General features: G+C 42.3%; 2 protein-coding genes across 11 annotated transcripts in view; both read right to left on the bottom strand.

The window, feature by feature from the left end:
- The window catches only part of LOC110537391 (misshapen-like kinase 1), a 35,675-nt gene extending 26,220 nt beyond the window's left edge, over nt 1-9,455 (bottom strand). For 4 of the 8 annotated variants that reach the window (XM_021623405.3, XM_021623407.3, XM_090192217.1 and 1 more), the window contains exons 1-8: nt 8,239-9,455; nt 5,485-5,550; nt 4,829-5,011; nt 4,517-4,627; nt 4,271-4,361; nt 3,244-3,374; nt 3,114-3,168; nt 382-460 (exon numbers count right to left, since the gene is read on the bottom strand). In XM_021623405.3, coding sequence (XP_021479080.1) covers nt 382-460; nt 3,114-3,168; nt 3,244-3,374; nt 4,271-4,361; nt 4,517-4,627; nt 4,829-5,011; nt 5,485-5,550; nt 8,239-8,295 — 773 coding nt within the window. In that variant the 5' untranslated portion in view covers nt 8,296-9,455. The remainder of the gene's footprint in view (nt 1-381; nt 461-3,113; nt 3,169-3,243; nt 3,375-4,270; nt 4,362-4,516; nt 4,628-4,828; nt 5,012-5,484; nt 5,551-8,238) is intronic. The other 4 variants (XM_021623403.3, XM_021623404.3, XM_021623406.3 and 1 more) reach the window with 1 other exon arrangement.
- Nucleotides 9,456-11,893: 2,438 nt separating this feature from the next.
- LOC110537404 (phospholipase D2) overlaps nt 11,894-16,735 on the bottom strand; it is a 32,429-nt gene continuing 27,587 nt past the window's right edge. For all 3 annotated transcript variants that reach the window (XM_036937359.2, XM_090192215.1, XM_036937360.2), the window contains 2 exons: nt 15,755-15,872; nt 11,894-15,635 (listed from right to left, as the gene is read on the bottom strand). In XM_036937359.2, coding sequence (XP_036793254.2) covers nt 15,411-15,635; nt 15,755-15,872 — 343 coding nt within the window. In that variant the 3' untranslated portion in view covers nt 11,894-15,410. The remainder of the gene's footprint in view (nt 15,636-15,754; nt 15,873-16,735) is intronic.

The raw sequence follows: 16,735 nt of genomic DNA, 5'->3' as shown, positions 1-16,735 counted from the left end.
TAATGGATTCATTGTGAAGGTGTAGGCTATATCACATGGATTTATTATGTGTGGAAACTAGGAGATGCTAAATGTGTTTATGTTAATTAACTGTCAACTACCTTAAGATCGACAGTTACTTGCTTGACAATCACCAGCTGATGAAATTTTGTGACCACCACAGCCCTAGTGATAACATTTCTGTCATGCCACTGTACCATGGCCAGCTGGTGTTGGACGTAAATAGCTCAGTAAAACACAGCAGGGCTATGGTAAGGAAGGAATCTTATCACTACAAAGGGAGGGCAATAGAGGGTGGGGAGCCAAGAGAAAATAGCTATGTCCTAAAATAAAACTGAAGTTTTAGGAAAAACAACAGCAGAAACCAAACCGCACACTCACCACTTCTTGGACTTAAGTTTGGGAGGGGGGTTCCTCGGGATGAGGAATAGAGCTCTCATAGGGTGCATGTCACACAGAGCTGGGGGGAGAGAGAGAGGGAGATAATGATGGATTGGTACAAAGCATTTCAATCAAAAGAGCATTTAAATATTGCTTGTAGACTACTATACAGTATAAACATGTAATGATCACATAATCCTTATGCATACAACTGTAGTCCCAATCAATAGAATGTGCTCTTGATAAACCAGATCCTTATCCTTTCTTTGTTGCCTCACACCAATTGCTCCATTGTCTTGTTTGAGCAACACGTACGTATTGTCTTCCAAGCATAGCGAGCTTAACCTGTCTGGTTAGGTTATCAGCACAACAATAAAATGCCCTTTGTTAGGACGAATACATTGACGTTAGTTCTGATACTGCCCAAGGCATTCAGTACTTTCAGTGACTACATGTGGACTTCAGGAAACAGCAAAGGGAGCACCCCCCTATCCACATCGACGGGACAGTAGTGGAGAAGGAGGAAAGTTAAGTTCCTCGGCGTATACACCATGGACAAACTGAAATGGTCCACCCACACAGACAGCGTGGTAAAGAAGGTGCAACAGCGCCTCTTCAACCTCAGGAGGCTGAAGAAATTTGGCTTGTCACCAAAAACACTCAAACTTTTACAGGCTGCATCACCGCCTGGTACGGCAACTGCTCCGCCCACAACCGCAATGCTCTCCAGAGGGTAGTGAGGTCTGCACAACGCATCACCGGGGGCAAACTACCTGCCCTCCAGGACACCTACACCACCTGATGTCACAGGAAGGACAAAAAGATCATCAAGGACAACAACCACCCGAGCCACTGCCTGTTCACCCCGCTATCATCCAGAAGGCGAGGTCCGTACAGGTGCATCAAAGCTGGGACCAAGACTGAAAAACAGCTTCTATCTCAAGGCCATCCGACTGTTAAACAGCCATCACTAACATTGAGTGTCTGCTGCCAACATACTGACTCAAATCTGTAGCCACTTAATAATTAAAAATTGGATGAAATAAATGTATCACTAGTCACTTTAAACAATGTTTACATACCCTACATTACTCATCTCATATGTATATACTGTATGCTATACCATCTACATCTATATTCGTCTTGCCTATGCCGTTCGGCCATCCCTCACCCATATATTTATATGTACATATTCTAATTCATTCCTTTACACTTGTGTGTGTATAAGGTAGTTGTTGTGAAATTGTTAGACATTACTGCATGGTCGGAACTAGAAGCACAAGCATTTTGCTACACTCACATTAACATCTGCTAACCGTGTGTGTGTGACCAATAAAATTTGATACATGGTGATTACACGACCAGTTTAAGTATGTCATTCTTGACAATGTTTGTGAAGTATAAAAACTGTTTATGTGCATCTGTGGGAACTTTTTATGGGGATACATGTACCAACGTGCACACTTCACCGTTTAGTCACATGAGTTAAATCAGTCTGCTCATGTCAGACCAGAGGGTGGTTTTATCAGGTTTTGAAAAACAACAGCAATGCTAGCTAACAATTAGCCAGTAGCCTCCCAGTCACCAGTAGAAACTCAGTGTTGGTGAGAATGTGAGAAAGTCCGTATTGCATAATTCATTGACAACAGGCATCTGACGACAACAGGCATCTGACGACAACAGGCATCTGACGACAACAGCCCTCGACAGTCTGCCTGTCTGGGCTGTGTCACGCATACTGGGTGGGTACAGCAACAGCAGGAGCTCCAGGGAGAGAATCCCTTCTCCAGGCAGGCATCCCACTTCAAAGCTGCCTACGGTGGGAGCAGTGTGCAGTGATATGTGCTTGTGTTATGCGGTTTGATATAGAGAAGGCTCTCTAACACCACAGATCAATAGCCCCCTCACCTCGTATCTTACATGAGCAGCACAGTGGTGAATGAGCCATCTCAAACACATGGCTTGATTTATGAGCCAGTGACGAGACAGGAGTTTCATAATGTGGGAGATGATTAAATCTCTCCACTGCAGGCTTATGTTATGCAGAATGTGCTTTTGAGAGTTTAGGAGATAAATATCAGCTGTTTGAGTGTGTGGGTGGGTGTGGATGAAAAGGGTAATAAAGTGGAGATAGATACGTGTGGGTGGGTGTGGATGAAAAGGGTAATAAAGTGGAGATAGATGCGTGTGGGTGGGTGTGGATGAAAAGGGTAATAAAGTGGAGATAGATACGTGTGGGTGGGTGTGGATGAAAAGGGTAATAAAGTGGAGATAGATGTGTGTGGGTGGGTGTGGATGAAAAGGGTAATAAAGTGGAGATAGATACGTGTGGGTGGGTGTGGATGAAAAGGGTAATAAAGTGGAGATAGATACATGTGGGTGGGTGTGGATGAAAAGGGTAATAAAGTGGAGATAGATGTGTGTGGGTGGGTGTGGATGAAAAGGGTAATAAAGTGGAGATAGATACGTGTGGGTGGGTGTGGATGAAAAGGGTAATAAAGTGGAGATAGATACGTGTGGGTGGGTGTGGATGAAAAGGGTAATAAAGTGGAGATAGATACGTGTGGGTGGGTGTGGATGAAAAGGGTAATAAAGTGGAGATAGATACATGTGGGTGGGTGTGGATGAAAAGGGTAATAAAGTGGAGATAGATACATGTGGGTGGGTGTGGATGAAAAGGGTAATAAAGTGGAGATAGATGTGTGTGGGTGGGTGCACTGAGCTGTACTTACGAGGAGCTCCCTCTGCTGTCTCTATGGCTGTGATCCCCAGGGACCAGATATCGCTCTGTGGAGACATGTGAGATTTACTACCCACTCTCACACACAGACAGACACGTTAGGATGGAAAGGGGGTCATTACCCTGTAGTCATAGGTAGAGTCTGGGTTCTCGTCACAGGCGATGACCTCAGGGGCCATCCAATAAGGTGTGCCAATGAAGGTGTTCCTGCGCCCCACAGTCCTGTCCAGTTGAGCACTCACCCCAAAGTCCACTGCACACAGTAAAGGACAGAGACTCAGTATTACTGGCTACATTTACCTTTTTCAAGTCTTGATTAAGTTAAGTTGTAGATAAAACCATAATACAAATATGCAGTGTGCTTGATGGTGAGACAATTGAGCACTTTATTCAGACTTAGGGAAGCTGCTATAAAACACAGACTGGAAGATTACATATGGAAACAAAGAGCAGGAATACATATTCATCACAACCAGGGGTTGGACCCGGTTCAGGGAACAGAACCAAAATTTAACTAAAATGTTTGAGGAACAGTAACAGAACTGGGAACGAAAGTGATCTCTAGTGTTCTGGAAGAGAACCGTTATTTTAAAATCTTGAGAACCGATTAATAATGTAATTTTTTTGGTACAAAAATATTCCTGTCTAGTATATAATTGTCATTTGGTGTAGTTATAATACTAGTAATAGCTTAAACACAGTCCAGTTCAAACGACGTATTGATGTTCAGCGCATCAAGCCAAGCCCCCTCCATGTCCACCCCACTCCCTCTCGAGCTCTCCCCACCAGTGAAATTCCAATTGCATCTTGCGTCTGCACTTTTCTGACCAATTAAACGTGTAAACAACTAGCTTACGCGTTCCATAGAAAGCTTCTCTATCTGTGCTAATGGGTCAAGTAAATTAATGAGCCATTTTGTAAAAACGATGTTGATTTCACAGGTTCAAAAAAAGAATGAAAATGTGCTATGAACAGTCACGTTCTCTTGGTTTGAACCAATTTTATAAATGTATTTTCTGTCCGGAAACACTGGAACGGAAAACATACAAATGTTTGATTACAACAAGCCCACACACAGTACAGAAACACATGTAAACAACAAGCAGCGGCAGAGCAAACACATTAACAGTTTAGAATCAATCATCTCACCGAGTTTGACCTCTGCGTTCTCTGTCAACAGCACGTTCTGGCCCTTGATGTCTCTGTGGATGACCTTGTGTTGGTGGAGGTGCGAGAGGCCCTGGGTATTAGAGAGGGGTCAGAGTTCAGTCAGGGGTTTGAGGCCCTCTGGAGGGCGTTTGTAATGGCACTTTTCCAATGCAGGGATTTACACTGGTGCTTGACCTAAAGACTGTTTTGTAATGGTTCTATAGTGGGTGCACTGTGGTTCCTCACCCTGAGGATCTCTCTGCAGATGTAAGCGATCCAGTCCTCCTTCAGAGAGTTGCCCTTGGTATTCTTTACCAGGTCTGTCACTGAGCCCGCCCCACAGAACTCCATCACCAGCTATACACAGACAGGAAGGAACTTAGCACACATAAATACAATGTTCAGTGTGTCTGTAATAAATAATATATGCTGCATGCAATAACCCTAATATAGTTTCTATGCATTATGGGGTTCATGGATATCAGAGAGAGCCCTATAAATGATGAAGCTCTCTCTCAGATTATACCACCAGACAGGGACAGAATCCATCAGACTGACCCAGAGCTGGTCATCATGTCCAGGTGGGCTCTTCTTGACGAAGGCTCCGTAGTAGGTGGCAATATTGCGGTGATGGCTGTACTTCTTCAGCATGTTGATCTCAGCCTTGATCTCTTCCTCTTCCTCCTCAGTCACGTCCATCACCTTGATTGCAGCCAACTGGCCTGTCTTCACGTGACGCCCCTGATTAAAGGCAGAGCAGACTTGATCATCTTATCTGGTCAATCGAAAACGAGAAAATTAAGTGAGTACAACAGATGTCAGCTCTAAAAAATATATCCTACATTTGAGCCAAAAATATGTAATAGTTGAACGAACTCCTACCCTGGTTTAATCTGTTTTGAGAGTGATTATGCTGTGTTTCACCACGTCATTTCTCTCCACTTCTTCTCTCCCCTCTCTCCATATTATCTCATTACCACTACCCGTCTCCTGGGCTCCTCCAACTGACAGCCTTAGCGTGGTCCTGCACAGGTGCACTAATCTGGCCTAATCTCAGATTTACTACCACAGCTGGAGTTGGAGACACTCAGGGGAGTAACTCAGACAGCCTCAATCTGAGTTTCAACCAGCTCAGTGGTTCATCTGACTCATCCCCTCAGTGTCTCAACTGGGTCGCTGGCCTAAACTGGGTCGCTGGCCCAAACTCATCTTACCTTGTACACCTGTCCATAGGTCCCATTTCCCACCACCTCCACCAGCTCAAAGATCCCTGCTGGGTCCTTGAAGAAAGAGTGATAGATTCATTAAGATTGGTTGCTCTCTGGCAGACTGAGACCAGAACACCAGGCCAGACAGACTGGGAGACAAGATGCTGAGACAGACATGGTACATTTAAAGAGACTGGCAAATATATAGGCCTAGACCACACAAGCAAGGAGGCCTGAGCGCTATTGAGATGTTCTGAGACACATAGAAGCTCTAGACATCCATCCACCACTTATGTTATAGAACAATTTGCAAGAATGTTTCTATTTTTCCCCACCATAAGATAAAACCACAGGTGATGTTCATAATGGCTACTTCTAGCTAAATGCTAAAATTAGCCATTGCTTTTTTCCCTGATAGGGCAAAAAGACACCCAGTTCCACTTTCACAGTGTGATTCATTATGGTCTGTGTAGGATCTGTGGGCGTTGGGGCTGCTTTGGGATGGAAGCATACAGCGTGACCATCCTGCTTTCATCTGGTTCCAATAATGGGTCTGTCTCCTGACTTATTCAAGTGTTTGTCTTTAACAGAGAACGCATTTAAGGAGAGGAGAGAGGTGTACAAGAGAATGAGGCATAGATAGATGTGAGCATTAGGGCTAAGGGGGTTGAGAGAGAAATGAAATAAACATAATGGGAATGACAAATCGTCCAATTAGTGCATCTATGCTGTGTGTAAGAGGAGCACTGAGAGCAGGAGAAGCAGGATCAAACTGACAAAAGGGTTGGAGTAAAAGCACTGGAGTACAAGTGTACAAAATAGAGAGAAAGAATGAGATGACAGGGGTGAGGGGGGGGGGGTAAACGATGGTATAGAGGAGGCTAATGCAATTATCCAGGGGGAAGAGAGATGGCAGCATCGCCCACGTCCAACGCAGAGAGGGAAGGAAGAAAGAGATGAAGGTGGGGTGTGGGGGGTGGGGGGGGGGCGGAAGCTAGGGAGTGTGGAGCGCTGTACCAGCAACAAAACTGTCAACATTGATCAGAAAGTGCATGAGAGGAATACACACTGTGGACCTGTTAACGTCACTTCAGTCAACTTAACTTGGGTGCAGAAGTGCAAACTCCACCCATTAATAATGCTGTTGGATCTTTGTGTCTGTCAGAAGACTCCCCCTAATGTCTGTACTTACCTAAAGAAAAACAGCTTTTCCTCTCTCCCTCGACAAATAGGCCTATCAAATTCACAAATCATTTGGCCTTTAGACTCACTGTCTACTATCAAAAGCTAAACCATAACAGAAACCATAAAAAAAATGTCAAATCGAGAAAAACAACTGTCTGCAAAGGGGTCGGTCGCTCAAGAAATAGCCTAGAACAGATTTGGAAGTTGGAAGGTAAGCGTTGATTCAATGTGTGTTGACACTTGTCCTACCACCTGACATTTGTTGATATGGGGACTCAAAGAATCCAAGGCATCCCCAAAAAAATCAATCTACTAGCTAACTTTTGAGTCTTCCACAGAAAACAGTCATGCACTAGTACTATCCTAGATTGTACTTGTAGGCTATGTGAGTATATGTGTGTGTTTATGTGTAGCAGGCAGAGTGGGTGTTATATAGGACAGCCATCAAACAATGAGCTCTAGTGAATCATCCCTCTCAGAGCTCTCGCTCTCATCCCTCTTCTCTCAGAACGGAAAATTAAATAGCATTGCCTGGAGAGGTCTGGCCTGTAACTCGCTGTACTGAAATCACAAAAGTGTGTAGGTGAGATATACCGGTAGATATTAAATCTCCCTTTCTCAAACTAAAGTGCCTCTACTCTGTTGTTACATGCCACTAGTCTTTGTTTTGATGATATAGTGACACTGGATCATGGTATCAGAACGGTCAACCTCCATGACGGTCCACATTACAAATAGATAACTTGAATGTCTATGGTCCTGGAGAATGAGCTCCCAGGTCTGGGTTTATTAATTATTTTTGTTCAACTTCTAATTTTGATGGTTTTGGAATATGCAAAACGGGAGTTTCACAATACACTTGTGGACCATTGTGTGCATTTCAGAGAGAGAGAGTGCAGTCAAAAACTCAGTTGAGTTTTTGAATTCCCACAAATCTATTTCAAATCATGTATTGATAGCTCTTGGAAGAACTGTTTGAGATTACGTTTGTATTACTTCTAATGATACAAAAAAGAAAAGCCTAGAGGAAGTCTTGTAGCACACCACACTGTGGTAAATACACTTGTCAACACCTGTGTGTTGTGGTCTGTGAAGTTGTATGATAATATACGGGTAAAAAGTACACAAGATACAGTTCAACCGTTTGATAGATAGACTAGAAATCGATCAATGTGGGCTAGTTTTAAAATAATAAATGCAACGTATATACAGGCCTGTTTTAAAAGCCATCGATCAAACGAATCAGGCCTTCATCCTACTCACCCAAGCATTTACAAAAATGAACTCAGATTGACCAAGGTGATATGGAAAAAAGCAAGATAGTGGAGTCAGTAGTGACACCCAATAGACTCAAATCTCGCAACCCTCTCTGTGCGTAACCCACAACTAGCCATTTACCTAAATATAACATTAGGTAGCTAACGTTAGTTAGCTCAAGCAAGCACCTCAAAACGTACAGCTCTAGTTGCAAGTTTCCAAAAAATGTATCATCAGTTTACTTTTGTCACGCGCATTGTGACAACTGGCTGCAGCTTTGAACTAACCTAGCGAACTAGATGTACAGTAGCCACTTACCCTCAAAGCTGCGAGGTCTATGTCATCCAAGCTTCGTGTGGTGGCGTTTTCAGACATGCTGGCAAAAGTCGTAGCTAACGTTAGTTAGCTAATAATTTAGCTACAAAATAAAAGCAGCAGCCAGTAGAAAATCCAGGTGGCCCAATGTTTAACTTAACTGTGTCCTGAGCTGTCAAGTCCCGCTCAGAACATCAATCCCTGATGAGACTCGACTTGCTAACTTAACTAGCTAACATAAACAAATGGTTGCAAAAATGGCAAGGTAAAACGCAGTTATCTAGCTAGTATACTAAGTTCAATTGCGTTACAGAGACCCAATCGTGTGCGGCACTCTCTTACTGCGTTCATTCTGGCAATAACGTCACTGCGTATATGCTGTTTGAAGGTCGTCGACAGATCATTTGAATGCTTATAACTACAAATACAATGTAATTGTAATGTTAATGTTTGTGAGATTAAACAAGTAGATAGCTAGCTTGCCAAGTTAGCAGGCTAGATAATAACAGCGTAATACAAAGGTGGTCCGCAGCAGAGCTGTCACTTTTCAGTCTGCCACAACATGAACGCTATTCGCTAGCTAGCTAGCTACCCACGCACAAATCAAAAATAAGATTTATTGTACTTAAACATGGATTTTAACTACTCGCAATTCCCATCCTACAAATACTTAAAATGTTCCACAAATGAAGTAGCAAATGGCGAGCCGCACGATCAATGTGGAATATACGGCTAGCCACGTCAAATGATCGACATCCGTACACAAACTTTCATTCCTTTCGCGTTGACAGTGATCGCGCCTTGCACTGCCAGTACCGACCGTGAAAAAACAAACAGTTTCTGTGCAGTCCCAATTGACCCTCGATCGATAAGCGTCATGGAGCTGTCTCGTACTTCTACAATATATACTTTAGCTAGAATAGTTGGTACCAATAATTAGGCAATTAATTTTCCGACAAATATAGTGCATAAACTTATTTCCTCGCCATGTTTTGGTATGGCCCATATGGATAGTCAGAGAACTCAACATTGTATATGTTCTATGGCGTCTGTGATCGCATGGGCAGTGCATTCTTCTTCTATGGTATTATGGGGGTCCGTAAACAAATGTTAGAGGTGCATGCCGCCGCCAACTGGACGGAAATACACAAAAGAAAAGGAAATTCGTTACAGGGAATGGGGAAAAAACATGGATCTCTAAAAAAAAACTACCCAACAATGATCATCAACAAAAATATTCCCACTCCTTCAGATAACTCATTCTTCCCTACTCAGGCTCTAGGGCCTGAGAGGGTGGGACTGCTCGAGACAGTACTCCAAGCAGCTCTTCAGATGTAAAATATTTTAATATTTTCCACTAAGCTATATGGTATTGTTTTAAATCATTTTGCTATTTGATTTGGAATTTTAAGACCCCTTGAAGTTTCCATTTATATGTATATATATATATACACACACTATCGTTCAAAAGTTTGGGGTCACGTAGAAATGTCCTTGTTTCTTAAAGAAAAACACATTTTTTGTCCATTAAATTAACATCAAAATGATCAGAAATACATTGTAGAATTTGTTAATGTTGTAAATGACTATTGTAGCTGGAAACACTCCTGTGTTCCAATGCTACATTGTGTTAGCTAATCCAAGCTTATAATTTTAAAAGGCTAATTGATCATTGGAAAACCCTTTTGCGATGATGTTAGCACAGCTGAAAACTGTTGTTCTGATTAAAGAAGCAAAAAACTGGCCTTTAGACTGGTTGAGTATCTGGAGCATCAGCATTTGTGGGTTCGATTACAGGCTCAAAATGGCCAGAAACAAAGGACTTTCTTCTGAAACTCGTCAGTCTATTCTTGTTCTGAGAAATGAAGGCTATTCCATTTCAGAAATTGCCAAGAAACTGAAGATCTTGTACAACACTGTGTACTACTCCCTTCACAGAACATAGCAAACTGGCTCTAACCAGAATATAAATAGGAGTTGGAGTCCTCAGTGCACAACTGAGCAAGAGGACAAGTACACTAGAGTGTCTAGTTTGAGAAACAGATGCCTCACAAGTCCTCAACTGGCAGCTTCATTAAATAGTACTCGCAAAACACTAGTCTCAACGTCAACAGTGAAGAGGCGACTCCGGGATGCTGGCCTTCTAGGCAGAGTTCCTCTGTCTGTGTTATTTTGCCCATCTTCATCTTTTCTTTTTTATTGGCAAGTCTGAGATATGGCTTTTTCTTTGCAACTCTGCCTGTTATATTCGGCGCATGTGACAAATACAATTTGATTTGATTTGATTTGATTCACACAGTCTCCTCTGAACAGTTGATGTTGAGATGTGTCTGCTACTTGAACTCTGTGAAGCATTTATTTGGGCTGCAAATTCTGAGGCTGGTAACTGAAATCCTCCTTTGCAGCAGTGGTAACTCTGAGTCTTCCTTTCCTGTGGTGGTCCTCATGAGAGCCAGTTTCATCATAGTGCTTGATGGTAGAAGTAGTATCAAATTAACTTTTAACAAGGCACACCAGTTAATTGAAATGCATTCCAGGTGACTACCTCATGAAGCTGATTGAGAGAATGCCAAGTGTGCAACACTGTCATCAAGGCAAAGGGTGGCCACTTTGAATAATCTCAAATACAACATACATTTTGATTTGTGTAACACTTTTTTGGTTACTACATGATTCCATATGTATTATTTCATAGTTTTGATGTCTTCACTATTATTGTAGAAAACAGTAAAATAAAGAAAACCCCTTGAATGAGTTGGTGTGTCCAAACGTTTGACTGGTACTGTACGTGTTCGTCTCATCTTTACACATCGGGGTGTGGTCCAAACTGTTTGGACGCTACAGACAGAAGTTGGCAGATCAGCTGTGCTTTTCCCATTCTTTTAGACAATTGTCCATTCCTCCTTGTTTCCACCGCCATAAGATTTAAGTTCACCATCTGCTTCCGCCATCCACCTCCCATAGTCCTCTACTCCGGAAACCGTCATCCTCCCTCCACATGGGCAGTGCCAATGAGGCCATCTCCATTTTGAAGTAGTCAATGTTCTTCCTCCACTACTTCTATGAGTTGGTTAACAATCTGAAAGGGTGCATACTGCCACCTGGAGTGTGTTGTTTGAACAGTCATAAAGCCAAGGTTGGCGATTTACTGCTACCTGCAATTATGGAATGTTTTCTCATGAGTGTAATTCACTGGCTGACCCCTCCTGATGACCTGGATGGAATTATGTGATCCTTCATTAACACAAAAATAGTCCCACCCAGTTGAATATTTCAAAATGGTGAAAGTGCTCAATGGCGATGCCCTGCCCAAATGTGCATTTGGGCACTAAAATTCCTCTATCGCTGTTGTACAGCCCTTTTCATCTGTGTTGTCGGCTATTTCATCCCTTTCCAGCAAGTGTGTATACAACACCCTTTCTACTCTTTTATTTGTTCTCTCTTCCCACTCCCCTCTGCCTACTGAAGAGTTCTATGGTACACCATCGGGGACAAATTATCTGAGAGGTGATCAGTAATGCATACTAGTGCGTTGTTCCTGTAGGCCCAGGTAGCCTACTGTTTACCTAGCTGACTAGAAAAATCAGATTGACATGAGACTTCAAAGTCAAAACCAGAGGCAAGTTAACTAATACTGTTCATAATAAAACTTTAAATGTTTAAATGTTAGGATGTTTATTAAATGTTACAAAGATACATTCTCACAGAAGATCATTGAAAAAAATAAAAGCAGAGGCTATAACCTAGTTATTATAATAATTAGGCGATACATACGTGATGCACATTAAAAGGTTTTAAAACATAGTGAAAGGTAGGCCTACACTGTTTAAAAGGTGGCAGACAGGTTTGTGAATAGACAGTGAATCTTTAACATTACCATCTATAAATGGGGTTAAGACTCAGCATAAAGTATGAATGAATATAATAACCATTGATAGAGTTGAGAAATTATACATTTTATTTGGTGAAATGAAAATATGAAGCCAATGCCAAAATCTAAAACAAAATTAGTAGTAGTTGTAGTAGGCATAGTATCATCAAATTAAATCAAATGTTATTGGTCACATAGATATATTTAGCAGATGAAACAGTAGCAGTAGTAGGAGGAGGAGGAAGAGGAGAAGTAGTAGTGGTGATAGATTAAGTAGTGGTAGAAGTAGTATCACTAAATAAACATTACCATTTCAGTTAGTCTAAATAACTTGGTCAAATAAATTGGTTAAGCCTAATAATTTGATTATGCTGAGATAGGGACAACATGCTAGAATTCAGCATGCACATGAGACTATCAATGGAAACATAAACCTGTTACATGCATATAAACACTATGGCAGAAAATAGAACATCCCTGCTCCTTGTTCACCTGTCACTTGATTCCTCCCATCCCAGATTAGAAACGGTGCTTTACAAAAACACTATTTCCTTGCTCCCCTAGCTCAAAATGAAGTGGAATGTTCTGGACCACTGACAACCGGGTAAGTAATGTAACAATAATGTACTTGGTTGCCATGGTGACCGCAAAAATACGCAACAATTAAAGCACGCCAGGTGCACCCCCTGAATATCTTTTTCCTCATTCCCCTCTATTCACTCCATGACTCTCTTATGGTCCTTTGCCTTCCTCTTTTGCCATGGGCTCTCTCTCACATCTTCCATATCACCTTCAATCTTTTCATAAACCTGTTTGATTCAGTCCATAGCTCATCGTACTCTGCCCCTGTTTAGCTCTCCTTTCCTCTTTGGCCACAATCTAGTCAGCTCTTTGTAACCATCACCATAACAACCACAAATGTTCTGACAGATTTGCTGGTACTGCATTGAGAGGATAAGAGAGAGAGAGGCAGAGACAGAAAGAAAGAGGCAGAGAGAGAGAAAGAGGCAGAGAGAGAGAAAGAGGCAGTGAGAGAGAAAGAGGCAGTGAGAGAGAGGAGAGCTATCCACCCACAACCTTGCAACAACACATGTACTCGATGTTCTTCAATCATCTGAGACTCTTGACTTCTGATCTCCATTCCTCCCCCTGCCTATCATACACTGGCATCCTGTTCCTGTTGTATTCTATAATTGCAGACCCATACCTAAGCCCTTTGAAAAAAGAAATACTCAGGTTCAGTATTATATCAACAAACACATTTGGTCAGTTGAGTATAGCAATGATCCAACATCATAAAAATGTACTTTTAACATTACAAGAGTGGTAATCCTTCAAATAGCTATGTCTCAAAGTCACTTGGAGCACATGCAAGGCTCATAATGCATTAGTATAGATTATCATCTAGTGTTTAATTTTTTCTTCCTCCATTTTAACAGAGTTCAAATTCACTCTGTATCATCTACAGTGCCTTGCAAAAGTATTCGGCCCCCTTGAACTTTGCGACCTTTTGCCACATTTCTGGCTTCAAACATAAAGATATAAAATTGTATTTTTTTGTGAAGAATCAACAACAAGTGGGACACAATCATGAAGTGGAACGACATTTATTGGATATTTCAAACTCTTTTAACAAATCAAAAACTGAAAAATTGGGCGTGCAAAATTATTCAGCCCCTTTACTTTCAGTGCAGCAAACTCTCTCCAGAAGTTCAGTGAGGATCTCTGAATGATCCAATGTTGACCTAAATGACTAATGATGATAAATACAATCCACCTGTGTAATCAAGTCTCCGTATAAATGCACCTGCACTGTGATAGTCTCAGAGGTCCGTTAAAAGCGCAGAGAGCATCATGAAGAACAAGGAACACACCAGGCAGGTCCGAGATACTGTTGTGAAGAAGTTTAAAGCCGGATTTGGATACAAAGAGATTTCCCAAGCTTTAAACATCCCAAGGAGCACTGTGCAAGCGATAATATTGAAATGGAAGGAGTATCAGACCACTGCAAATCTACCAAGACCTGGCCGTCCCTCTAAACTTTCAGCTCATACAAGGAGAAGACTGATCAGAGATGCAGCCAAGAGGCCCATGATCACTCTGGATGAACTGCAGAGATCTACAGCTGAGGTAGGAGACTCTGTCCATAGGACAACAATCAGTCGTATATTGCACAAATCTGGCCTTTATGGAAGAGTGGCAAGAAGAAAGCCATTTCTTAAAGATATCCATAAAAAGTGTAGTTTAAAGTTTGCCACAAGCCACCTGGGAGACACACCAAACATGTGGAAGGTGGTGCTCTGGTCAGATGAAACCAAAATTGAACTTTTTGGCAACAATGCAAAACGTTATGTTTGGCGTAAAAGCAACACAGCTGAACACACCATCCCCACTGTCAAACATGGTGGTGGCAGCATCATGGTTTGGGCCTGCTTTTCTTCAGCAGGGACAGGGAAGATGGTTAAAATTGATGGGAAGATGGATGGAGCCAAATACAGGACCATTCTGGAAGAAAACCTGATGGAGTCTGCAAAAGACCTGAGACTGGGACGGAGATTTGTCTTCCAACAAGACAATGATCCAAAACATAAAGCAAAATCTACAATGGAATGGTTCAAAAATAAACATATCCAGGTGTTAGAATGGCCAAGTCAAAGTCCAGACCTGAATCCAATCGAGAATAGGTGGAAAGAACTGAAAACTGCTGTTCACAAATGCTCTCCATCCAACCTCACTGAGCTCGAGCTGTTTTGCAAGGAGGAATGGGAAAAAAATTCAGTCTCTCGATGTGCAAAACTGATAGAGACATACCCCAAGCGACTTACAGCTGTAATCGCAGCAAAAGGTGGCGCTACAAAGTATTAACTTAACGGGGCTGAATAATGTTGCACGCCCAATTTTTCAGTTTTTGATTTGTTAAAAAAGTTTGAAATATCCAATAAATGTAGTTCCACTTCATGATTGTGTCCCACTTGTTGTTGATTCTTCACAAAAAAATACAGTTTTATATCTTTATGTTTGAAGCCTGAAATGTGGCAAAAGGTCGCAAAGTTCAAGGGGGCCGAATACTTTCGCATGGCACTGTATGTAAACATCCTAAATGCCTTGCATTTATTTGCATTCTTCAAAGACACATCAGTTAGTGTTTTTTAGCTAGGTGAGTTGAGTATACATTTTGTTCCAATCTTTTGATTTACAATGGAGTGGAATCTGGTCAATGCGATACAAATCTATAAAGCTCTTTCCTGCTGGACTGGGCTTTTCCAGTGTCATCTTGGTCCTTGTGGCTGGTAGCCTGGTACTCTTATGTCCAGAGTTCTGTTGGAGCCATGCCCTCCTTGCTGCCCAGTGGGGGGAGCAGATTCTCCTCAGACAGGAAGTTGAGGGGGAAGTGGACCAGTAGCCCCCTGACGGCCTCCAGCTCCTCTTTAGCCTGCTGGGGGTGTGTGTCACACAGGCGCTCCAGGCCTGAATGCTCCTTCAGCTCCCTCATGTTGTGGACAGAGTTGCACGGGAGGCAGCGGAAGACCTGTTCCGGGTAAAGGGAAGGTGAGCAGCAGAGAGGACAGGGAGAAGGGAAAGAGAGAGTGGATGTCATTGAGGATGCACATAAAAGAGAACAAAAATAGCTTTTAGTTCTATTCATACCTTGTCATAAATCTTAGCATTCAGTTTTGCCGTCGTGTTCCACCCCACAAAGAAGAACAGGTCACTGATTGGGTCATCGATGTCGATCTGGGGTTCAGAATCGGCTCCTAAAAGCACCCTGGGAAGTACATGCACATAGAGTTGTAAGTCAGTTACTGCCAAGCAGCTATGTTAACTGCACATTCAAATTGTTGCTAGAGTGACAGTTCGTATTACAGTATCTGAGTAGAGGTTGATGCAAAAATTCATATAAAAAAAAAATATATATATATTTCCTTCATACAGGGAATGATGACCACGCCTGCGCAAAATCGTCGTCTGAGATGGTTCCCTTGGAAACTAGAGGATATACTTGGTAGCTGCTGATTCGAAATGAATAGCTCTGCTGGCATAATAGGCTGCAGACAAGCTCTGTGAGAAGTATGCATATTCTGTCTAGGATCTTTAGGGACAGTGTCAGTGCATCACAAATGCCATCAATTGCTAATCAATAGATTCATCCACTAGCAGTGGAGTCAGCATTATTCGTATGTCAGTGCAGGGACCTTGGTTACAACCTCCCTCGCTAATATAAGGACAGCTATGTGAGAGTGGTTCATCTCATTAGAAACCTTTCATGTCCAAACACCCCAGATTCAACACAGACACACTACATGACCAAAAGTATGTAGACACATGCTTGTTGAACATCTCATTCCAAAATCATGGCCAATAAAATTGATTTGGTCCCCCCTTTGCTGCCATAACAGCCTCCACTCTTCTGGGAAGGCTTTCCACTAGGTGTTGGAGCATTGCTGTGGAGACATTAGTGAAGTCGGGCACTGATGTTGAGAAATTAGGCCTGGTTCGCAGTCGGCATTCCAATACATCCCAAAGGTGTTCGATGGGGTTGATGACTGGCCTGCACAGAACCCTGACAAGTTCTTCCACACCGATCTCGACAAACCATTTCTGTATGGACTTCGCTTTGTGCACGGGGGA

The sequence above is a fragment of the Oncorhynchus mykiss genome, chromosome 12, assembly GCF_057628025.1.
Source record: "Oncorhynchus mykiss isolate SJ-2025 chromosome 12, ASM5762802v1, whole genome shotgun sequence".
NCBI lineage: Eukaryota > Metazoa > Chordata > Actinopteri > Salmoniformes > Salmonidae > Oncorhynchus > Oncorhynchus mykiss.
Note: the sequence above shows the minus strand (reverse complement) of the source record. Positions and strands in the feature narration are given on the sequence as shown.